This window comes from Pelophylax lessonae (assembly GCF_965119305.1).
Source record: "Pelophylax lessonae genome assembly, chromosome: 6".
In the NCBI taxonomy this organism is placed as follows: domain Eukaryota; kingdom Metazoa; phylum Chordata; class Amphibia; order Anura; family Ranidae; genus Pelophylax; species Pelophylax lessonae.
In genome coordinates, this window is record NC_138773.1 from 50,237,765 (window position 1) to 50,264,074 (window position 26,310).

General features: G+C 44.1%; 1 protein-coding gene across 2 annotated transcripts in view; it reads left to right on the plus strand.

Moving 5' to 3' along the window:
• Positions 1-26,310, plus strand: part of RGS11 (regulator of G protein signaling 11) — a 259,340-nt gene that overhangs the window by 120,449 nt on the left and 112,581 nt on the right. For both annotated transcript variants that reach the window (XM_082260013.1, XM_082260014.1), the window contains exon 5: positions 22,405-22,456. In XM_082260013.1, coding sequence (XP_082116139.1) covers positions 22,405-22,456 — 52 coding nt within the window. The remainder of the gene's footprint in view (positions 1-22,404; positions 22,457-26,310) is intronic.

Consider the following 26,310-nt stretch of genomic DNA (forward strand, 5'->3'; position numbering starts at 1 on the left):
TATAGTTAAAAAAAAAACCCAGAGGTGATCAAATACCACCAAAAGAAAGCTATATTTGTGTGAAAAAAATTTATATAAATTTCATTTGGGTACTGTGCATTTGGCAGGTAAAGTAGCACAGTGCCCCCCAAGATTATTTTCCAGACCATTGACAGAGTAATATTGGATTTCCTTTGGGGAGGGGGGGACACCTCGTCTTAGATTCCAAATGTTGCAGCAGGCCTGGGAGGAAGGGGGGTTGGCGGTACTCAGTTCTGCTAGATATTTCTTAGCAGGGCGATTAGTCTTTGCACACAAGTGGAGGTTGCAATTGTAGGATCCAATGAGGCGTTATCTTATTTAGTGTTCCGTGTGAGGGTGGTCCCTTATCCCCTCACAAGGTCAATGAGATCTGTCATTAAAGCGTAGGATTTGACCAGGAGGGCTGAACTCCAAGACAGTGTGGTGTCTCTGTATAAACCATTGTGGTATAATCCCTGGCTGTCTCTATTTTTCTCCTATCCTGACCCTATCACTTGGACAAGATATGGGATAAAGACAGTGGGCTCAGTGGCCTGAAATGGGTTACTGTTACATAGTTACATAGTTACATAGTAGGTGAGGTTGAATAAAGACAATAGTCCATCCAGTTCAACCTGTGTAGGTGTGTGTGGCTGTAATCATCTCACATACCCCTGAATGTTCTGATCCTTGAGATGTAAGTCTAAGAGTCTTTTGAAAGCCACCATACTACCCGCAGAAACCACCTCTTGTGGTAGAGAATTCCACAATCTTGTAGCCCTAACAGTAAAGAACCCCCCACGTTGCCTGAGGTTAAAACGCTTCTCCTCTAATCGCATTGTATGCCCTCGAGTCCTCATGCAATCCCTTCGAATGAACAGCTTTTTTTCTAAGCTGGGATCCCCATTAAGATATTTATAAATTGCTATCATGTCCCCCCCCCCTCAGACGTCTCTTCTCCAGGGAGAATAAATCGAGCGATTGTAGACGCTCTTCATAGTCAAGGTCCTCCAATCCCCTAATTAGTTTAGTTGCCCTTCTCTGGACTCTCTCCAGCTCCAACACATCCCTCCTGAGGACTGGCGACCAGAACTGGACAGAATACTCCAGATGCGGTCGGACCAGAGTTTTATAAAGTGGAAGGATTATAGTCTTATCTCTGGAATACATCCCTTTCTTTATGCATGCTAATATTCTGCTGGCTTTGGCAGCTGCCGCTTGACATTGCATGCTGTTGCCTAATCTATCATCAACCAAGACTCCCAGATCCTTCTCCATTTTTGATTCCCCCAAGGGTTCCCCTCCTAACGTGTATTGTGCTTTTATGTTTTTAGTCCCCAAGTGCAAAACCTTACACTTCTCCACGTTAAACCTCATTTGCCATGTCGTTGCCCACTCTGTAATTTTGTCCAGGTCATTCTGTAGGATATCTGCTTCATGCTGTGCAGTTATTGCTCTGGCCAATTTTGTGTCATCTGCAAAAACTGATATCGAACTACTGATCCCGACCTCAATGTTGTTTATGAATAAATTGAACAAGGTTGGTCCCAGGACTGAGCCCTGGGGCACCCCGCTTACTACCTCAGACCAGTCTGAGTATGCGCTGTTTATTACCACTCTTTGGACACGCCCTTTAAGCCAATTCCGTATCCAAGAGCAAACCCTGCTGTCGATACCTGCAGATCTTATTTTATAAATTAAGCGCTTGTGGGGAACTGTATCAAACGCCTTAGCGAAATCCAAGTACACCACATCCACTGGTCTCCCCCTATCTAGCTCACAGCTCACCTCCTCGTAGAATGTTAATAGATTGGTTTGACAAGAACGCCCATTTGTAAACCCGTGCTGATTACTGCTGATGATGTTGTTGTCTTCAGCAAACTCTACGATATAGTCCCTTATCATCCCCTCCAGAAGTTTACATACTATTGATGTCAAACTGACAGGCCTATAATTTCCCGGGATATGCCTCTGGCCCTTTTTGAATATCGGAATCACGTTAGCTTTCTTCCAATCCCCTGGTACATCTCCTGTCCTAATACTGTCAGCAAAGATCAGGAACAGTGGTCTGGATATAACCTTACTGAGTTCCTTGAGTACTCTCGGATGATGTACGCCATCCGGGCCTGGTGATTTGTTTGTGTTGAGTTTATCCAGCCTTTCCCTGATTTCACCCTCTGTTAGCCATAGTGGCAAGTCCTGTGTATTACTACTAACCAAACAGTCATGGTCAGTGTACCCCTCCGTTTCCTGTGTAAAGACTGACGAGAAAAAAGCATTCAGCACGGTTGCTTTTTCAGTGTCCTCTGTAACCATCCTCCCATCATTGTTAATTATGTGTGCAATATGCTCTGCCCTAGTTTTTTTGCTGTTGATATATTTAAAGAATTTCTTTGGGTTTTTTTTACTATCCTCCGCTATTTGTCTCTCAAAGTTGATTTTAGCCATCTTGATTTCTTGTTTACTTTTCTTATTTGCCTCCTTGTATTGCTCGAAAGCCGATACTGTGCCCTCTGATTTATACTTCTTGAAGGCCAATTTTTTTCCCCTAATAAGTTTTTTGACGCTACGGTTTAGCCAGCCAGGTTTGGCTTTGTCTCTTCTAAATTTATTTCCCATAGGAATGCACTGCAAGATGCCTTTGCCTAATATGTTCCTAAAGCATACCCATTTTTCCTCTGTGGTCAGGGATCCCAGGGTTTGGTCCCAGTTTACCCTTTCCATCAATGAGTACAATTTTGGAAAGTTTGCCCTTCTGAAGTTTAGGGTTCTTATGTTCCCCACTTGCCTTGTTATATTGTTATTTATACTAAATGTGATCATCCTGTGATCGCTAGAGCCCAGATTGTCCTGGACTCCTACCTGCGAGATTAGGTCTGGGTCATTAGTGATCAATAGATCCAGGACTGCATTTTCTCTGGTAGGGGAATCCACCAACTGTGACATGTAATTATCCAGTAAGGTTTCCGTGAATAGGCGGGCCTTCTGTGAGTGTGCAGTCCCCTCGTCCCAGTCAATGTCGGGATAATTGAAGTCCCCCAATATGACGACTGATCCCAATTTTGCCACTTTACTCATTAGTGCTAAGAATTCCAGCTCTACCTCCTCCCCTTGGTTAGGTGGCCTATAGCAAACCCCCACAATTACTTTCCCCTTTTCTCCTTCCCTATGGAGTTCAACCCACACAGATTCTAAATCCATGCTCATCCCATCCGTAATGTCACTCCTTTCTATCACCTTTATATTGTTCTTTACATAGAGACATACCCCTCCCCCTCTTTTTCCTACCCTGTCCTTCCGGTACACCGAATACCCTTGGATATTGGCCAGCCAGTCATGTGAGGGGTCGAACCAAGTCTCTGTTATTCCCACAAGGTCTATGTCCTCCTCATGTACTAATATTTCCAACTCATCCATTTTATTAGCTAGGCTCCTGGCATTAGCATATACCCCTCTTAGTTTTACGGAAGTTAAGCGCAATTGGCGGTTATGTTTATTCCTGTTTGGTCTGAGATTTTCCCGCACAGACCTGCCAATTGACATTGTGGACCTACTGTCGCTGCTGACCCTACAGCTGCCTTCAGTCCTCTGCTCCCTCCTGACTGACTCTACTTCTGAGCCCTCCCCCCCGTCTCCTAGTTTAAAAGCCCCTCCAACTTGGTGGCCATCTTTCTCCCCAAAAGAGCTGTACCGTCCCCATTAAGGTGCAGCCCATCCTTACTAAAGAGCCGGTAGCCGACTGAGAAGTCAGCCCAGTTCTCCAGGAACCCAAACCCCTCCTTCCTACACCAATTCCTTAGCCACTTGTTAAGTTCCCTAATCTCCTTCTGCCTCTCCTGTGTGGCTCGAGGTACAGGCAGTATTTCAGAGAAAACCACCTTGGAGGTCCTTTTCCTCAATCTATTACCTAAGTCCCTGAAATCGTTCTTAAGGATCCTCCACCTACCTTTAACTTTGTCATTAGTGCCCACATGCACCATGACCGCTGGGTCATCCCCAGCCCCCCCCATCAATCTGTCTGCCAGATCTGCGATGTGCCGAACTCGGGCGCCCGGTAAACAACAAACTGTTCGGTTCACGAGATCTTTTTTACAGATTGCCCTCTCTGTCCTCTTGATAATTGAGTCCCCAACTACCACAACCTTTCTAACCTTTCCTGAGTTACCGCCCCCCTTCTTCCTGGAGCCGACCCCCCCCTGGCAGCTGGGGGAGGGCGCGTTCTCCAGCTCTGCCACCCCTGAGTTGATATCCCCCTCAACCTGCAACTCGGCAAATTTGTTAGGGTGTACCAACTCAGGATTGGCCTCCCTGGCACTCCTCCCTCTACCCTTCCTAACAGTCACCCAGCTGCGTACCTCTGCTGCTTGCGTCTCCTCTGTTCCTCCCTCCTCTATGCTGGCCCCTACCAGCGCCTGATAGGCAATGTCCAAGCTCCTTTCCAGGTTGTTGATGCCACGCAGTGTTGCCACTGTGTTCTGTAGGTCCAGGATCTGGTCTACCAGAGCAACAAGTCGCTCACATCTTGCACAGCAGTATTCGCCCTTGATTGGTTCATCAAGGAACGCATACATGCAGCAAGAAGTGCACTGAGTAGCATCCGCAATCCTGTTGGACATTATTACCCTCTACTCTATGGGGATAATATTAACGACCTGCTCTTCCTTACCTACACTACCTCTGTCTCCCCTGGTACTAAACCTGGGGTCCTCACCAGTCGCTAATATACTAACCAGTCGCTAAGATACTCACCAGTCGCAAAGATCCAACAGACGCAAAGATACTCACCAGTCGCAAGGATACTCACCAGTCGCAAGGATACTCACCAGTCGCAAAGATACCCACCAGTCGCAGGATACTCACCAGTCGCAGGATACTCACCAGTGGCAAAGATACTCACCAGTCGCAAAGATACTCACCAGTCGCAAAGATACTCACCAGTCACAAGATACTTACCAGTCGCAAGGGTACTCACCAGTCACAAGATACTTACCAGTCACAAGATACTTACCAGTCGCAAGGATACTCACCAGTCGCAAGGATACTCACCAGTCGCAAGGATACTCACCAGTCGCAAGGATACTCACCAGTCACAAGATACTTACCAGTCGCAAGGATACTCACCAGTCACAAGATACTTACCAGTCGCAAGGATACTCACCAGTCACAAGATACTTACCAGTCACAAGATACTTACCAGTCGCAAGGATACTCACCAGTCACAAGATACTTACCAGTCACAAGATACTTACCAGTCGCAAGGATACTCACCAGTCACAAGATACTTACCAGTCGCAAGGATACTCACCAGTCGCAAGGATACTCACCAGTTGCAAAGATACTCACCAGTCGCAAGGATACTCACCAGTCACAAGATACTTACCAGTCACAAGATACTTACCAGTCGCAAGGATACTCACCAGTCACAAGATACTTACCAGTCACAAGATACTTACCAGTCGCAAGATACTTACCAGTCGCAAGATACTTGCCAGTCGCACGGATACTCACCAGACTTCCCAGGTACTCTGTTGCAGAGACAGTCACACAGCAGTCAGTCGCAGCACTGTCAAACAGCTATTGATTTCTCACAGAGCTCAGTCACACAGCTTTCTCCCTGTTTGCAGCTGCTGCCTTACTCACAGCTGCTGCCACACACACACTGGGACGGATGTCTCCTCCTCCTCACTGGGCACGGACGGTCCTCCTCCTCTTCATCCAGGCACTAAGGGAGGCAGTTTCCGACCTCCACCGCCGCGCTCTTCCTCGGTCCCTGCACCCGGTATCCTGGTACGGTTGTTCACGTCCCTGCTGCCGCTCCCTCTGCTCTTCTAGCGGCTCCCGTCCTCCACCGCCGCTCAGTTGGTGGTTACCGGCCCCCTGCACTGTGCACCCGCACCCCTTGTGCGGCTCCCCCCGCACGTGTCCCCGCAGCTCCTCTTCCTCCTCGCTCCCTTGCCGCACGTACACACACTTCCGGTTTCTCTCAGCGCCGCCTCCGGTCAGACTGTTTGACGTTTGAGGATCTTAAATGCAAATACCTGCTCCTTAACTCACACCTATTTTGCTTCCCCCAGTTAAGGCATGCCTTTTCTGCCCAATTTGGGTCTTCCAATCTAGATGTTCAGGTTAGTGATCTGGAATCCTTGCTTAGAGACAAAGACCTCCCTAAAGCCCGGTCTGTTTTTTTTATTACCAATTATTCATAGATACTACCAAGGTTCTAGTCTCCTGCTGCATGGTTGTCGGACTTTCCACAGCTTGATAGTGATGATTGGGATGATGTATGGAACTCTACCTTTACTAGGCTGGTGTCCGCATGGGATCACTTGATACAGTTCAAGTTTCTCCATAGAATATATTACACTCCAGCTAAACTTGCAAGGATCCCTCAAATTGTTGGAGGTGTGCTGCCCCTGGGGCAGCTTTTCTGCACATTTGTTGGCATTGCGCACCCATCCAGCAGTTTTGGGCGGAGGTTTTGGACTGTGCTAAGTTGGTCACAACAATTACCATAAGATGTTTTATAGCAGTCTATCTGTTGTGCCTGGTAGACCCATTGGCACCCAAAAAAGGTGATCCGTACGCTACTCACACTGCTCTTTTACTATGCACGTAAAATAATCATTTTGTCGTGGAAGAAACCAGTGACCCCCCCCCCCCCCCAACATTATGGCCTGGAAGGGGTTGATAAATAATACTTTACCGCTATTTGAAGTTACGTATCTTCACCACTTCAGCTCCAGAAGGTTTAACCCCCTAATGACCAGGCCATTTTTTTTGCGATTCGGGACTGCGTTACATTAACTAAAAATCGTGCAGTCGTATGACGCTGTAACCTAAATAACATTGATGTCCTTTTTTCCCCACAAATAGAGCTTTCTTTTGGTGGTATTTGATCACCTCTGCTGTTTTTAGATTTTGCACTATAAACAAAAAAAGAGCGGCAATTTTGAAAAAAACACAATATTTTTTTACTTTCTGCTATAAAACATTCCCAATAAAAATTTTTTTTAAAAAAATCAAATTTTTTTATCAGTTTAGGCCAATTTTTATTCTGCTACATATTTTTGGTAAAAAAAAAAATCCCAAAAAGCATGTTTTAATTGATTTGCGCAAATGTTTTACAAACTATGGGATGGCTTTTTGGACTTTTTTTTATTAGTAATGGTGGCGATCAGTGATTTTGAGTGGGACTGCGACATCGCGGCGGACAAAATCTGACACTTTTTGGGGACCAGTGACATTAATACAGTAATCAGTGCTAAATAATATGCACTGTTACTGTATAAATGACAGTGGCAGGGAAGGGGTTAATACTGGGGGTGATCAAGGGGTTAAATGTGAGCCTAATTGTGCTTACTAACTGTAGGGGGGGAGGGCTCTGTGACAGTCACACAGAGATCGGTGTTTCAGCTTAGCTGAAACACACAATCTCACTGTGCTGTGTGACAGAAGAGCTGTTAACATAGGCAGAAGGCTCTCCTGTCAGTTTCTGTGAAGATCGCGGGAGGTCGGCGGCGATTGTGCCCGCTCCTCCCGCGGTTTGTCTCCCGCTGTGTCTAATCAAAGCGGGGGCACGGCTCCTGCGGCACACACGCGCCGCAGAAACCGCGTGCACATAATCACGTAGATCTATGTGATTATGCACAGCCGAGCCTCCCTGCCACAGTTAATCTGCGTGGGCGGTCGGCAAGTGGTTAATAGAGGGGTACCTGATAAATTTAAAAACGTGGGGGGCTGTTGGATAGATGATAATTCTCCAGCATCAGATTAATTGTCCCTTGGTTAAAGGTTCGTATTGTGGGTAAGGTACTGAATATATGTAGGGCTTGATGGGCACCTGACTCAGTTACTGCTGGTATTTCTGGGGTAATGTGGAATTGCCTCTGTAAATCTTACTTTATTTCTTTTCATGTACCTTTTTACAAGAAAATTGTCACCATTATTGGTCTGGGAGCTGCATTGTTCACTGGTGCTGATGCGTTGTAGTGCTGAATATTGAATCTGTCTCTACGTTTGTAACTATTGTGAAAATTTAAATAAAAACAATAAAAAAAAAAAGTAGCACAGTGCCGAATAGCAAAAAATGCCCTGGACATAAACGGGGTAAACCCTTCCAGAGTTTAAGTAGTTATATTGCACATTGGATTCAATTTCTATGTCTTAAAGAGGTTGTAAGGTAAGTCTATATTAAGGCTTACCTATAGGTGCTATAAATATCTCCCAAACTTGCACCATTTAGGAGATATTTAGAGTGCATACTGCCGATGACATCATTGGCGCATGCACTCTGAAGGAACGGCCACCCGTGCCGTTCCTTCAGAGCTCAGTGCCGTGAACAGCGGCTCCCGCGTGTAGGCGCGGGAGTGATGTAATCGCGCCTCCGGCCAATCAGATGGCCGGAGGACACGAACCCGGAAGCAGGACGGCCGGACATGTCGGCCGTCCTGTCGTTGAGCGGGTGGCACGGCGGGGGCTTTGATTTAAGGTAAGTACTTCCTCCCAAATCCTCAGAGGAAAACCTGCATTCTGACGCCCCTCGGGTAAAGCTTGGCATTGACTAGTTACAAGAACAGCTGTATCACTTCCTCCTCTGAACTCCCCGGTGGACCGCCGATATAAATAGAATCCAGGGACACGGAGGATTAAAATAGTAGAAAGTTTACTTCCATTCCCGTAAAAACATAACACAAAAATGTCTACGTGTGTCATATATGATAAATGATGTGTCTAATGGACTAGTTGGGGGACTGTTTATAAAAGGCAGAAAATAACAATTTGACATTTTTATCACGGGAAAATGTTTCTCCTATATATAAAAATGTTGGGGGGGGGGGGTCAGAATATCTTTGGTGGATGGATTTTACCAGTTTATAAATACAGCAAACACCAGTCAAACTGGGACTACATAATCATGTACAACGTACCAAAAATCCATTTAGATGTAAAAGGAAAATTTCCATTCTTTCAGATTCATTTGAATGCAGAATGTTAGGAATCAACTTTCTGATGGCTGGTGTACAGTTGCACAAGGAAATAGATCGGAGTAGCAGGGAGATCAGATTACAAGGATTGTAGAGTAAAGCTGGCTATACATTATACACTTTTCTTGTACAATTTTACTTTAGATTTACCAAAAACCATATAATACGAGGTCAAACCTAAACAACACTTTCAATCTATATCCATTCAGGCAGACCCTTGTATTACATACACTGAACAAAATTATAAATGCAACACTTTTGTTTTTGCCTCCATATTTCATGAGCTGATCTCAAAGATCTAAGACTTTTTCTATGTACACAAAAGGCTTATTTCTCTCAAATATTGTTCACAAATCTGTCAAAATCTGTGTAAAGCCTCTTTCACATGATCCGCCTCCGTAGGCGGATCCGTGCTGCTCAGCGGGGATCGATCCGCCGATCCCCGCTGAGCCAGCGGATGACAGCTCCGTCTCCGCTTGCAGTGCGGAGAGGGAGGTGTCACAGCTCCCGCTGCTCTCTATGGAGGATCTGATGATAGCGGACCGCCTGTCCGCTCTCATCCGATCCGATCCCCAGGACGGATGGAAAATAGGGTTTCCATCCGTCCGGATTTCACAGACAGGATCGGATGCGGATGGCAGCGGGTGTCAGCGGAGGTGTCTCCGCTGACATCCGCTGCCCCATAAGGATATATGGAGGATCCGATCAGATCCGCCTAAAAAACTGACAGGCGGATCTGATCGGACCGCCCTTGTGAAAGAGCCCTTAGTGAGCACTTCCCTTTTGCCGAGATAATCCATCCACCTCCCAGGTGTGGCATATCAAGATGCTGATTAGACAGCATGATTATTGCACAGGTGTGCCTTAGGCTGGCCACCATAAAAGGCCACTCTAAAATGTGCAATTTTATCACACAGCACAATGCCACAGATGTCGCAAGTTTTGAGGGAGCGTGCAATTGGCATGCTGACTGCAGGAATGTCCACCAGAGCTGTTGCCGTGAATTGTATGTTCATTTCTCTACCATAAGCCGTCTCCAAAGGCGTTTCAGAGAATTTGGCAGTACATCCAACCGGCCTCACAACTGCAGACCCTGTGTAACCACACCAGCCCAGGACCTCCACATCCAGCATCTTCACCTCCAAGATGGTCTGAGACCAGCCACCCGGACAGCTGCTGCAACTATCAGTTTGCATAACCAAAAGAATTTTTGCACAAACTGTCAGAAACCATCTCAGAGAAGCTCATCTTCATGCTCCTCGTCCTCATCCAGGTCTCAACCTGACTGCAGTCGTAACTGACTTGAGTGGGCAAATGCTCACATTCGATGGCGTCTGGCACTTTGGGGAGGCGTTCTCTTCACGGATAAGTTTCGGTTTTCTTAGATCTTTGAGTTCAGCTCATGAAAAATAGGGGCAAAGACAAGTGTTGCGTTTATAATTTAGTTCAGTATAGTTGAAGGTAAATCTAAAGTAGATTGTACAGAATGTGTACAAGAAAAATGTACCTAAGTCTAAGAGGAAGGACAATTCTCTCCTACCTGAAATTGGACCAGCTGACTAAAGTTGGCATTACATGTTAATATTTTCTTAGTTCAGCCCTGCAAATTGGAACAGGTAAAATCACTTGGCTCCCCAATACATGCTAAACAGCATGGATGGCTGAATCTTTAGTTTCGGCTATTGTATTGTGACAGCAAGCACCCGCAGCTGTCAGAATGCTCAAACAGTGCTTGTATGCAGCTGCTGTTCGACTGGGAATTTTCTCTGCCTGACTCCTTTGACAAGCGTCAATTGAAAAATCAACTTTTTCCGAGCCAAGTGGTGTCAACTGGGCAACCGACAATGTTAAAAGTTCTGGCCAACTCAGTAGCTTTACCTGTATACATCAGAATTTTTTTGGTTGGATCGAGCGATGACCTCGTGATGGTAAAAGACCCCTGAAGTTGCTGGCTGGCCACAGTCTGCTGGAGCAGATCATTGGGTGGGTTGGAAGACCTTCCCTGACTGTTCCCAAACCCCTAGAGAGGAGGGTGGTTGCGCCATTCATCAAGAGGAAAGGAATGGCGCCAACCAGCCATAGGGTTCTAGGAGCAGTTAGGGAAGATCTTATAATCCACCCAAGCATTTGCTCCAGTCGACTGCCGCCAGCCAGAAACTTTAGGGGTACTTTCCCATCATGAGGTCAACACCTGATCCCACTCAAAAAAAATGATGATTGTCCTAAATGGAATAAGCACCTATACATTCAAAGCAGGCTGCCCTGTGTATAATGACCAACCATTTAGCAGCAACCATGATGGCAAGCCAAGCTGCCATTTTGGATACTCGCTGCCTGACCTTATTGCTTGAGGATGGTTGGGTCAACATGAACACCCAACTGCCCTTGCAAGTCTATGGGATGCATTAGTCATTATAAACGGGACAGTCTGCTTTGAATGTTGTTGGTGCAGATTCCATTATGGGCAGGCAGTATTTTTTTGGCGTGATCAGGTGATGACCCCATGATGGGAAAGGACCCCTGAAGTTGGCCGCCGTCTGCTGGAGCAGATGACTGGGTGGGTTAGAAGATCTTCCCTAACTGCTCCCAGACCCCTATGGGTGGTTGGCGCCATTCATCTCCTTCTTCCCCCTTTCTTCTTTGGCAGCAACTATGGTGGTGAGCCAAGCTGCCATTTTGGACATTGGCTGCCTGACCCTATTGCTTGAGAATGGTTGGGTCAGCATGAATACCCATCTGCTTTGAATGCTATAGGTGCAGATTCCACTAAGGTAGGGTGACCAGACATCCCCAGACTGAGGACACTGTCCCCGGTCCAAGTCTTTCCCCAGTTTTGTCCATGAATTGCAGGCCCGGGCTGCGGTCACTGCTTTTCTCCCCTTGCAGTGCTCATGCAGCCTTGATCCCCCAAGTGTCACACAGTGATTGTACACACACTGCTGTGTTAGCCACTCTGCTGAATAGAAGTAAGGAGCAGAGAGGGGGCGGAGCAGAGAGTGTGTTACCAATTGTTTTCTTGGTGACTATGGTCCCAGCTGCCTTGAGATCCTTGGCAAGATTCTCCCGTGTAGTTCTGGGCTGATTCCTCCCATTCTCATGATCATTGAAACTCCACAAGGTGATATCTTGCATTGAGCCCCAGACTAAGGGAGATTGACAGTTATTTTGTGTGGTCTTGTAGTTGGTCTACAATCTTGTCCCTGATATTCTTGAACAGCTCTTTGGTCTTGGCCATGGTAGAGAGATTGGAATGTAATTGATTGCTTTTGTGGACAGATGTCTTTTATACAGTTAACAAGCTAAGATTAGGAGCACTCCCTTTAGGAGAGTGCTCCTGAACTCAGCTCGTTACCTGTGTAGAAGACACCCGGGGGGCAGAAATCTTGCTGATTGATAGGGGATCAAATACTTATTTAATTCCAGCATTAAAATGACCAAAAACACATGGCCAAGGCAACAAAGGAGTGGCTCAAGAAGAAGCACATTAGGGTCCTGGAGTGGCCTATTTAGTCTTCAGACCTTAATCCCATAGAAAATATGTTGAGGGAGCTGAAGGTTCGAGTTACTAAACGTCAGCCTCAAAACCTTAATGACCTCTGTGATTGCCATCAAGCATTTTGCCACCAAGTACTAAGTCATGTTTTGCGAAGGGATCAAATACTTTTTTCACTCATTAAAATGCAAATCAATTTATACATTTTTGAAATGCATTTTTCTGGATTGTTTTGTTGTTATTCTGTCTATCGCTGTTAAAATAAATCTATCACTCAACTTATAGACTGATCATTTCTTCGCCATTGGGCTAACGTACAAAATCAGCAGGGGATCAAATACCTTTTCCCTCACTGTATGTGAATTTAGCTGTTTGCCTGGAGTTCAGCTTTACAGTTATCTGTGGGTGGCCTTGCATGGTGTTAAACCATTCCTCATCCTGCTACTGTATTGACGACTCTTCCCGAGTTTAATTTCTTCAGCATCAGTTTAACACTCAGTTTATATTGTGCCTCAGGGCTTCCTCTCCCACTAGATTCTCCCAAGAAAACTGTCAGATAATTGGAGTTTCCTATACCCTCAGGACCAGGGAGGCCGTAAATAGCTTGAATTAGAATAGACTTTGCTCTGAAACAAATTATTTAAACTCATAGAGAAAGTTTAAGCTATGTCACCTTCCCAAGCTTCTCATTACATTAAATTTTTTGTACGCCCCTGAGGTCATTGCTAAAAATTTGTAACTGCCTTAAAAACTGTGTAATGGATGACCGTAGTAAAGGACAAATGCCAAAAAACAAAAACTATTTGGTCTGTATACTAAGTTTCAGACACAACCAGTAATTTGCTATTGCTGTCTAGCAATAGCAAACACTGCAGATATGCTGAAGTCAGAACATTCATCATTTTATTTTAAAGCAAAACTCCATGTTTGAAAAAATAAATAAATACCCAGCAGTAGTTAAGCAGTCTTTGCAGTTATACTTACATTCAATCCAGCGCTGCCATCCACTCATCCACTAGATGGCACTGGTTTACTGAGTTGAATGAAGGCCAATAGCCCGCTTACTGTGGGCCCAGGCCACCATAAACACACCTCCTGGACTCACATTGCTGCAGGGCCTTTGATAGGGGGGACCATCAGTCCTTCTGTAGGGGGCCCCAACAGCATGGGGGAATCGGTGCAGTCGGGAGGGGAAATTACAGAAGGAAGCCCTGTGCGGCTCTCTGCAGGAGCTGAAAGCCATTTGCTCCCCCTCCTGCCCGCTTTCACCTGCTGCAGGGAGAGACACAGACACAGGGCATCATTCCTGTAATTGCTTCCCCGACACCTATCCCCTTCCCTCTTCTGTCTGCTTCTGAGCCCCCCGTGTGTGCCCCACTTTAAATGTGAATCCCCCCCCCCCTTTTTCCCCCTGCAGCGCTGCTGGCTTCCCTGTCCTGTAAAAAATAAATTGTAAAAAAATGAATAAATAAATAATTAAACATTGTAATAAATAATTTAAAAAAATGTAAAATAAAATAATTGTAAACATTTTTAACATTTAAAAAAAAAGTTATCCATTTTTTTTAATGTAAAAAATAATTAAAAAAGGTCTAATTTACACTGGTTCTCTGTTATGATTGTGTCCGCTAATAAGAAATTTAGTGTATTTGTAGTGGAAATATTGTCTTGATAAATTTAGGGGGGGAGTGGGCCTGCCAGGTAGGCTGTATGGGGCCCCGTGATTTCTAACAGCAGCCCTGCATTACTGCTTTAACCACTTAAGCCCCGGAGGATTTGGCTGCTAAACGACCAGGGGGTATTTTGCGATTCGGCACTGCGTGACTTTAACGGACAATTGCGCGGTCGTGCGAAGCTGTACCTAAACGAATTTGGCATCCTTTTTTTCCCACAAACAGAGCTTTCTTTTGGTGGTATTTGATCACCTGTGCGATTTTTTGATCACGCGCTATAAACAAAAAAACAGCGTCAATTTTGCAAAAATAGCAATATTTTTCCCTTTTTTTTTATATGAAATTCCCCCCCAAAAAAAAAAAAAAAAAAAACTCAAAATTTTTTAACATTTTCGGCCAATTTGTTTTATGCTACCTATGTTTGGTAAAAAAAATCACAAAAAGCGTATTTTGATTGGTTTGCGCAAAAGTTATTGCGTTTACTGACTAAGGGAAAGATTTTTGTCATTTTTGTTGTTTTTTTTTTAACGCGTAATGGCGGCGATCTGCGATTTTTTTTGCGGTACTGCGACAGATCGGACCCTTGACTGACATTTTTGACACTTTTGGGGTTACCAGTGACATTTCTACAGTAATCAGTGCTATATATATGCACTGTTACTGTAAAAATACACTGGTAGTGAAGGGGTTAACTTTATTTGGGAGGGAGGGGCTGTGTGTGTCCCTAGGGGCGTGATTCTTATGCCCCATACACACGTGCAGATTATCTGCAGACTTTTGTCTGCAGACTTACCTTTTCTATGTAGTGCAAGGGCCTGCCGGATTGCATACAAATTGAAAGTGTTTAGGTTTGACCTCATATTATATGGTTATGGTAAGTCTGCAGACAAAAGTCTGCAGATAATCTGCACGTGTGTATGGGGCATTACTGTGATTGGCTGTGGCTTCAGCTGTATGCAGAGTGATCAACGGATCTACATAGTAGATCCATATGATCAGCTCTCATACAGAGGGGAGAATGACAGGCAGCTTGTTTACACAAGCTGCCTGACTTTCTCCCTCTCCCCCGCCGATCGCAGAGTGGCCGGCGGACATCGGGTCCGCCGGTCACACGCGCGGGGGGGGGGGTCCGTGACCACGCGGGAGCGCGCCTCCGGCGGCGCGCGCTCGCTCCCTAGACCCTCACAAGCTAGTGACGTAGCCCTACGTCACTTTGCCTGTGAGGGGCTGACCGCCGACGTAGATCGGCGTGCGGCGGTCGGCAAGTGGTTAATCTTTCTAAAGAAGTAGCCTCACTTCCATTTTTATTAGTGTGTTCTGTTCCCCAGGGGACAAATTGCATGTAGTACTTTGTCCTATGATCCTATGTGCTGCCTAAGGCTAAATGTTAGTTCAGTAAACACAATAGAGTGCGCAGATGAAGTGTAGTAGATGTTACAAAGTTTATTAAAACAATGACAATTAGCAACTTACATAACAATGAATGTAAAATGCTTGTAATTACAGTCAGAAAGGGGTCTCCTTCAGAAGTGGAATCAGTGAATAGGTAGAGTAGGAGCACTGGCAGAAGAGACACCTGTAGTAACTGGGTGAGCAGCAAGGGGGGCGCCAATCTAAGTGCTGTGGGTAAGAAATGTAAATTCACACAAAGCAATGGGCAACTCACTTGTAAAGATCACTTGTATGTAGTCCCATAAAAGTTTTGTCTCAGTAGTTTCTGGATCCAAAGGGTTAACACTGTTGCTGAGAAGTGGTGGTACGGTGTCCTAAGAGACCAGGCCGTCTTGGGGAGGAATCAGGAAGCAGCACTCTGAGATTGATGAAGCGCATCCGAAACCGGAAATGACAAAAATGGAACTGACATTAGTGGGCATGGCTACATGTTTCAAGGCTTCCCTCCTCTTTCTCAAACCAGCTAGCTGGGAGTTCTAACAGGGATCCCCTCCTCTCTCTAAGGCCATCCAACAACACAACTAGCAAGGAGGTATCTACTTTTACAGACTGCACTTTTCTCCATCTCCAAGCACTGGCTTAAAGAGGTTGTAAACTGACGTCACTCCCGCGCACGCGCGCTAGAGCCGACAGTCACGGCACGGGGCTCTGAAGGAACGGCACGATCGGCCGTTCCTTCAGAGCGCATGCGCCAGTGACGTCACTGGCGACATGTAAGGTAAATATCTCCTAAACGGTACATGTTTAGGAGATATTTACAGTACCTATAGGTAAGCCTTATCATAGGCTTACCTATAGGTACAAGTTGTAGAGGAGGGTTTACTTCCTCTTTAAGACAAACGTCTTATGAGGAATGCAGGGTTTGTCAGCTAAGATGTTCCAAATAAATGGGCAAGTGCTTGTAGACACAGAAAAGGACCATCTTTCAAAGCGTCTGACTCCCTGCTAGCTGCATTGTTGGTTGGCTGTGAAAAGGGGGGGGGGGGGGGGACTCAGAGCACAATCTATGTTAGCAAAGAAGATGATCAAATCATACATTCTTGTATGATTTACATACATACAGTATCTCACAAAAATGAGTACACTCCCCACATTTTTGTAAATATTTTATTATATCTTTTCATGCGACAACACTGAAGAAATTACACTTTGCTACAATGTAAAGTAGTGAGTGTACAGCTTGTATAACAGTGTACATTTGCTGTCCCCTCAAAATAATTAACACACAGCCATTAATGTCTAAACTGCTGGCAACAAAAGTAAGTACACCCCTAAGTAAAAATGTCCAAATTTAGCCCAAATAGCAATTTTTTCCTTCCCCGGTGTGATGTGACTTGTTAGTGTTACAAGGTCTCAGGTGTAAATGGGGAGCAGGTGTGTTAAATTTGGTGTTATCGCTCTCACTCTCTCATACTGGTCACCGGAAGTTCAGCATGGAACCTCATGACTCTCTGAGGATCTGAAAAAAAGAATTGTTGCTCTACATAAAGATGGCCTAGGCTATAATAAGATTACCAAGACCCTGAAACTGAGCTGCAGCAAGGTGGCCAAGACCATACAGCGGTTTAACAGGACAGGTTCCACTCAGAACAGGCCTCACCATGGTCGAACAAAGAATTTGAGTGCATTACAGCAGGTGCATGAAAGAGCTAATCTCAGCAAAAAACTGTATTTGATTCTAAAGTTATACCAAACCAAGCTGATGAAAGGCCAGGATATGCAGGATTACAAAAGGCACACATTGGAAATGGTTGAACACCTGAGAGGTATAGGAAAATAAATAAAAGATTTTCATGTTCCAGCAATATTACTCAGTGGCTTACCAAAAAGTTATGAAGCGCTTGTCACAGCACTTGATGCACATCCAGATGATGAACTGACTTTGGAATGTGTTAAGGGCAAGCTTGTGGATGAATATAAGTGTAAAACAAAAGGCATTAATAGTGACGGTGCTTCTGTCGCAGAGTCTGCTTTAAAGACGAAAAATAGGAATAAAAACAGTAACATGTAACAAGAAACAGGTGAATGTTTTGTGTGCAAGAAACAAGGTCATTTAAAAGCGGATTGCAGAATTTGGAAAGCTAGACTGCAAAAACAAACTAATCTACAAAAGGCCAAAAGTGTGAAGAAAGAAACTCATTTTGTTTCAGATAATGAATATGTTTTTCATTCCAAAAGTTGCACCTCCTCTTTGCAACATGGCGTTTTGATTCAGGTGCTACAAGTCACATAATAAATAACAGAAATGTATTTATTGACCTTGACCAGAGTAAAACAGAAATGTTTACCACAGCTAATGGGCAAACAATGGAATCAGAAGGAATAGGAGACGGTTTTCTTTGCTATCCTATTTCCCAGAGTGTCACCAGAAGCATACCCTCTCTGTACCTCCTCTTGAAATGAATCTTTTGTCAATGAAGAAGCTCACAAAACAAGGAAATGTAGTGACCTTCCAAGATGGCAGTTGTGCCATCACAAAAGGGGATCTCTTACATGCAAAGGCTAAAATTACAGGTGAACTGTATCAGCTGAACTGCAAACACTCAAACTGCATTCACACATGGCACAGATGACTTGAACACAGAAGTCCTGACATAATTAAGAAATTTACTGAGAATAACTATGCAAGTGGAATAACAATCAGTCCATATGATGAAACAAAGAAATGCACTAGCTGTATAAAAAGAAAAATATCAAGAAAAGTCTTTCCAAAGCAGAGCTAAGAAAGCCCTCAAATTAATTCATTCAGTTCTTTGCGGTCCAATGGAAACATTGACTCCAGGAAAGAACAGGTATTTTCTCACTTTTATAGATAATTACTTTAGTTATACTACACCATATCAGTTACACAACAAAAGTGAAGTATCAGAGAAACTTGAACAGTATTTGTCTCAAGTAAGCAACAAATTTGGCAAAATATTGTGCACAGACAATGGAACTGAATATGCAGGTGATGTACTATACAACCCAGAACAAAACGGGGTTGCAGAAAGATTGAACCATACTCTATATGAGAGTGGAAGAACCATGCTGTTTGATGCTGATATGCCAATTATGGCAAGGCAATTATGACCGCATGCTATCTCCAAAATCGACTACCAGAAAAATCAAGGAAAAAACTCCATATGAACTGTGGAATGGAAGGGTGCTGAATTGTAATCATCTATTTTGTACAACAGCTACATCAACCAGTAGATGGCAGTTTTTTTAAGTTTATAAGCTGCTCTATGGTAAATTCTATGTCTTTTCTCTGTATAATAAAATTCCTGTTTCCTTCTGCAGTTAAGCAGCAAAGCCAACGTGGACATGTCTATCTGTTCTGTAAGGCTATATACAGAATTTCTAACACAACCATCTCGTAGTTATGCTCCTGTGTTGTCACCCTGCCACATGTGTCCCTTACAGAGATTGCAAGTGGATGTGCCAACACAAATTGCCCAAACGTGATACACCATTGTCACTATCACAAAGCGGGTTCAAAAAATGGTTAGCAGCCCAAACTGGAGGGAGTGCATTTAGACAGGAAATGAGTGAAAGAGGCTGGAGGAGATCAGCAGCACAGATACAGGGAAAAGGATGGAAAAAAGGGAAAGCAAGATTTTGTTAAAAAAAAGGCATCTGTTTATGATACACAATGCTTTAGTAAACTAAATGTCATCAAGTTCTATAATATTATCATATTTAAATATAATATCATATAATATTTAAATAAAACAAAATATACAGTATATATACATATACTGTGTGCATTTATACAGTATATATATATATATATATATATATATATATATACTGTAAATACTGTATATATACTGTATGCATATTAATTCTACTCCTAAAATTCGTATATTATTTTGTAATATGATAATTTAACATCTCATATAATCTTTTGTACATACGCCCCAGATAATAAAAATAAGGTCTTAGAAAATGTGGTGACTCAACCACAAAAACAAGCAAAACAAAAACACAAAAGCAAGCAAAAATAAAAACCTGGCACATAGGCAGTAGTCTTTGTAATAGCTTAAGATGACCTTTTTTTCTTCCTTTTAAGAGGTTTTTTTTTTTCCTTAAATAGTTGTCTCGACCGTATAATGAAAATTTGTAGACTTCAAATTCCTGGCACAAACGAGAGGCTGGCAGCACCGAGATAACAAGGGCACTGCCCTTAAGGTACGCGCTGCTAAATTTGGAGCAAATCAGAGGATTATGTCAGGAACAGTTTTAGTTACGCGCATCCAGAGATCCTCACAAAAGCAACAGGACATTTATTGTGACAGGAGTGGCTCCCAATATGGCAAAGAGTAGTGCCACCGCTCTGTAATTACCGCAGTCTGTCAGGAACACTATGGGCCTGGCAGACGCAATGCTGCTTCTCCGGGGGGCACAAAACAAAGAGACAGGCTTGTCTGGGAGAAGATTGATTTAAATAGCCTGAAACACAGGATCTGACCAAATCTTGTTTCTTAATAGCAGGGGAGCTAAATATAGTGCAACATCTCTGCACGTGCCACCACGAGACGCCAAAAAAGGTTTCTAAGCATGCCTGTTTTTTTTTTTTTGTATGTTCAGCATTAGAATACAAAACTGATTCCAAATTTAGGATGATAAAAAATTTTAATGGAATTTTATGGGGGTAGATGGCCAGATTTTATTCTTAATGTGGGTGGTCGTGGTTTGTTGGTAGTGGTTTTGATACCTACAAGGTTTCTTGGAGAAGGTCATGCTGGAATAGAAAAGGACCTCCTTCCAGTGATCACTATCTTCCTGAAGAAGGGCTCTTTAGTGGCCCCAAAACGTTGCTCGGTTTTAAGGTGTTAAGTAAATAGTTTGCTTTAAACTTCTGCTGATGGTGCGCCGGTGACATCTCTACATCAGGTATGGCGCAAAAATGTTTTCCTCTGCAATGTCCCAAAAAAGAAGATCACAAGTTTGAACTGTTGTGCTACAGAAGGACACACATAGTCATGGCTGACAATGAAGAGGTGCTGCAAAGAGTCTGCTTTAACCACTTAAGCACCGGAGGATTTTCCTGCTAAAAGACCAGGGGGTATTTTGCGATTCGGCACTGCGTGAATTTAACGGACAATTGCGCGGTCGTGCGACGCAGTACCTAAACAAATTTGACGTCCTTTTTTTTCCCCACAAACAGAGCTTTCTTTTGGTGGTATTTGATCACCTGTGCGATTTTTTGATCACGCGCTATAAACAAAAAAAGAGCGTCAATTTTGCAAAAATAACAATATTTTTCACATTTTTTTATATGAAATTCCCCAAAAAAATGTAAAAATCAAAATTTTTTAACATTTTCAGGCAATTTGTTTTATGCTACATAGGTTTGGTAAAAAAAATCGCAAAAAACGTATTTTGATTGGTTTGCGCAAAAGTTATCGCGTTTACTAACAAAGAGAAAAATTTTTGTTGTTTTTTTTAATGCGTAATGGCGGCGATCTGCGTTTTTTTTGCGGTACTGCGACATTGCGGCGGACAGATCGGACCCTTGACTGACATTTTTGACACTTTTGGGGTTACCAGTGACATTACTGCAGTAATCAGTGCTATACATATGCACTGTTACTGCAAAATGACACTGGTAGTGAAGGGGTTAACTTTATTTGAGAGGGAGGGTCTGTGTGTGTCCCTAGGGGCGTGATTCTAACTTTGATTGGCTATGGCTTGAGGTGTAGGAACAATGATCAACGGTCCTACATAGTAGAACCGTATGATCACTGTTCCTACACAGGGGAGAACGACAGGCGGCTTGTTTACACTAGCCGCCTGCCTTTCTCCCGCTGTCACGGACGATCGTGAGTGAGCGGCGGACATCGGGTCCACCGCTCACACGCGCGGGGGGGTCCGTGACCACGCGGGAGCGCGCCTCCGGCGGCGCGCGCTCGCTCCCCAGAGCCTCACAGGCTAGTGACGTACCGGTACGTATATGTACTTGCGGCGGTCGGCAAGTGGTTAAAATTCTAATTGGGATCATTCGTTTTTTTATAATTCATTTTGAATTCATTAAAATTTGTTATTGTTGTGATTCAGAAATTTGGATACATCTGAATAACGTAAATTTTGTCCGAATTTCGATTCGTAACAAAACAAATTGCACGTCTACAAGAAAGACATCTGAAGAAAAGCTATGCAAGATTGTGGAAGAAAGGAGAAGGGAGAAGAAGAACAAGATGGATGGATGACATCCAAGAAATAGCATTCATAATTTAAAGCAGAACATGAACCTGGCACAAAAAAGTGATGGTGAAAGCAATGTTCCAGGTTTAAAGTTAGTTCACCAAAGACCACAAGCGGTCATGGTGGTAGTGGTAATGATCCACATGATCCACACAGTCTCAGGTGCCAATCGAATCTGAAAATATTTCTGTTTAGATTTAGATCTAGAGCTGGGGTGGTGATGTTTTCCTGCTCGCAGCTTTCGGGGTTATCCAATGGAGGAAAACCACAGCCAGCCTCTTCTCGGCTTCTAAGATTCCTTGCGCTGTGGCTGATTGGCTTCCCATGTGATGGTGCCTGCATAATTATTGGTCCAACACCACTTGGCAGAGCCAGCAGCATGACACCAGAGATTTTTTTTTAACTGCATTGGACCAACACAGTAAGGAGGGCATTCTCCCAACTAACTGACTACCTATTAAAGGGCCATTTTTTCCACCGACACCCAATAAATTGGTTTTAGCAGAGGTTTCCTGAGACCTGCAAATAATTTTAGAGGCTCCACCTGCGTAAAAAGATTGAGAAAAGCTGGACTAATACATTTGTCATTTCACTTCTAATTTTTGTTTTCTAGACTCCATACTTCTGGACAACCAACAAATGGCCTGCTACAGAATTGGATTACGGTAGTTATTAATATTATTATGATTTTTGCTGTTTTTTAATACCATAAATTGAATGAAAGGAGGTGGAGATTAAGGTAACCCCAAACCAATTATATTTGGCTCAGACATTTCAGCATAGATCTCTTGGCGGGTTAGATATTGGTGCCTGGACTTTCAGTGATGAAATATTGTGATGTGGGTTTGTTTTGGCTCAAGTCATTTTGAAATATTGGTATTATGATTATAAGATAATCAGCAAAACTTACATTTCAGCAACACTTACTTTTAACACTTGGCTTAAAAGTAATATTAAAGAAGAATTCCAGATATGTACATTAACATATACATAGTTATATTGTTCCAGCTTGGCATAATGTAAATATACAATGCTCGAAAAAAACATCAGATCTCAATGGGGAAAAATATCATGCTGGATATCTATACTGATATGGACTGAGTAATGTGTTAGGAATTAAAGGATGCCATATCATTTGATGGAAATGAAAATGATCACAATTCAGATGGCTGAATTCAAAGACACCCGAAAATCAAAGTGAAAAACTGATGCAGCAGGCTAGTCATTTTTCGTGAAATTTAATTGCAGCAACTCAAAATGGTACTTTGTTACCTTGTTAGTAGTTTGTATGACCCCCACGTGCTTGTATGCATGCCTAATAATGTCGGGGGGGCATGCTCCTAATGAGACGGCGGATAGTGTCCTGGGGGTATTTCCTCCCAGATCTGGGCCAGGGCATCACTGAGCTCCTAAACAGACTGAGGTGAACCTTGGTGGCGTCAATCGGCCGAAACATAATGTGACAAAAAAGTAAATATCACTACTTCAGTGATCTTCACTTTCTCCTGGGTCCCATGCCGAGTGGCTGCCCTGCTGCATTCTGAACACAAGAGGTCGGCCACTTGGCACGGGCGCTGTTCAATGCTTTACATTTTCTGGATGAATGCAAAGTGTTCTCTTATTGGAGGAGGTGCAGAGGTGGGCAGTGACATCACATGGGATTGTAAGAGGCTCTTACTACTCCCAGGGCTGGTGCAAGGATTTTTGACACCCTAGGCGAAACCTGATTTTGCCACCCCCCCCCCCCCAAGTCCACACCCTTTGCCCTGCCCATGAGTGCAGTATGCTTATTGTGTAAGGATTCAACGGTGTGTTTCGTACATAGTGCAAGGTTCAGGGGTGCATTTGATACAGGGTGCAAGGTTCAGAAATGCAATGTACAGGGTGCAAGGTTCAGGACTGTGTTGTGCAGGGTGCAAGGTTCAGGAGTGGGTTTTGTACAGGGTGAAGGTTCAGGAGTGCGTTTCGTACAGGGTGCAAGGTTCAGGAGTGCTTTTCATACAGGGTGCAAGGTTCAGGAGTGGGTTTCTTACAGGGTGCAAGGTTCAGGAGTGCGTTTCGTACAGGGTGCAAGGTTCAGGAGTGCGTTTCGTACAGGGTGCACGGTTCAGGAGTGCGTTTCGTGCAGGGTGCAAGGTTCAGGAGTACATTTTATACAGGGTGCAAGCTTCAGTAGTGAGTTGTACAGGGTGCAAGCTTCAGGAGTGCGTTGTACAGAGTGCAAGGTTCAGGAATGCATTGTACAGAGTGCAAGGTTCAGGAGTGCGTTGTACAGTTTGCACTGTTCAGGAATTTGTTAAACTGCAAAGACACCAATGAACTAAACATAGCACATTTACATCCTAAAATTTTGATTAGCAGCATACAGGAACTAAGGGAAGAATTCAGGCATCAGATAGATAATAAATGAGAGCAGCCTATAGCAGGACATTCAGCAGTATAAACCTCTATCCAGCACAGCCAGGGATTGGTGGGCTTGCCAGCGGGGCATACGGCCGCAATGAGAGTGAGTGTGAGTCCTTGAGTGGAGCTGTCAAATCAAAGCTCTGATGTTGGGAAGGGCAGGGCCAAAATGCAGGGCTCCACCCCTTTGTCCTCTGCATAGACAAAACAGTAAGCATTTATACATTGGTGAGCGGGGAAGAAGGTGACAGGGGCGGGACCAACTACTGCATGTGCACCTACAGCTCTGTATAATCAACCTGAATTATACACAGCTGTGGGTGCACATGCAGTAGTTGATCCCTCCCTGTGCCACCTTCTTCCCCGCCCACCAATGTGTAAATGCTGGCTGTTTTCTCTATGCACGGAACAAAGGGGCGAAGCCACATTTATTGGCCCCGCCCTTCCCGACATCAGAGCTTCAATTTGACAGCTCCACTCATGGACTAACACACTCACTCTCATTGTGGCCATATGCCCCGTTGGCTTGGGACTGTTGGGATTCAAGGTATGCTACTCCACAAGTGATGGACGCTGGGAGGGAGAGAGGGATGCAGAGAGGGAGGGAGGCATAGAGGAAGGGCGAGTGCCGCCCCCCCACTGATGTACGCTCTAGGCCCGCGCCTACCTTGCCTATAGGTAGCGCCGACCCTGACTACTCTTTAAAATATTCTTAGTGTCTTTCGCTACCCTGACAGATGGTGCTCCTCCATGTTTCGGCAGTGGACTGTCCAACTGCATGGACTGGTCTGCCTGGAGTTCAGCCTAAACTACAGTATATATCTAATCCACATTGTACACAAGGTACACTTGCACACAACTTCTGAAGGAACAGGTAGGTTGTTCCAAACATCTTGGAGAGATAACCACAGATCCTCTGTGAATGTAGGCTCCCTCAAACCCTTCTGCCTTTTAACGTGATTCCAGACAGACTCCATGATGGTGAGATCAGGGCTCTGTGGAGCCAAACCGTCACTCCTTGTTCTTCTTAACACTGAAGATAGTTCTTAATGACATTGGCTGTATGTTTGGTGTCGTTGTCCTGCTGAGAATACATTTAAGGCTAATCACACTCCTCCCTGATGGTATGGCATGATGGATAAATATCTGCCTGTATTTTTCAGCATTGAGGACACTATTGATCCTGACCAAATCTCCAACTCCATTTGCAGAAATGCAGCCCCAAACTGGCCAGGGACTCATTATTGAACCGCCCTCCGGCACTTCGGTGAACAAACTGCCTCTTGCTACAGCCAAATATTTCACAATTTGTTTTATTAGTCCAGAGCACCTGCTGACATTTTTCTGCACCCCAGTTCCTATGTTTTTGTGCATAGTTGAGTCACTTAGCCTTGTTCCCAAATCGGATGTATGGGTTTTTGGCAGCAATTCTTCCATGAAGACCATATTTAGCCAGGCTTCCCCGGACAGTAGATGGGTGTACCTGGGTCCCACTGGTTTCCACCAGTTCTGTGCTAAAGGCACTGCTGGACATCTTCCGATGTTGAAGGGAAGTATGCATGATGTGTTTTTCTTCTGGTGTGTTGAGTTTTCTGACCGACCACTGCATCCTCAACAATGCCCGATTCTTTGTGCTTCTTCAAAAGAGCTTGAACAGCTTTGAAATCTGCCTGGGAGAAACCTTCCGGGGTATATCTACCTTGTGTCTTGTATGACCTGACGTGAAACTGTCTTTCACAACCTCACTGTAGTAGCAGATTTTGGCTGTTCCTCGCCCAGTTGGAAGCATCATATGTTTCAGTTAATGATTGTGTTAATCTTCCTATGAAATTGATGATCATTAGCAACTGTTTGGTATAGTTGGGTTATCATACACCTGACTCTAATCCTACGAAATCCCTGACTTATTGCAAGTGTACTAAGTGTGCAAATGTAATAATGAATGCAGGTTGGCAGCAAAAGGGTAAATTGATTTGATTTAGATTTCTCTTCTGATCGATCACTTTGCACTTTGTAAAATGATAAAAATAAACAATTAAAATACTGTATATATTTTCAAAAGCATTCTTACTTTACAGCATTTCTTCACACCTGCCTAAAACATAGTAGCATAGGC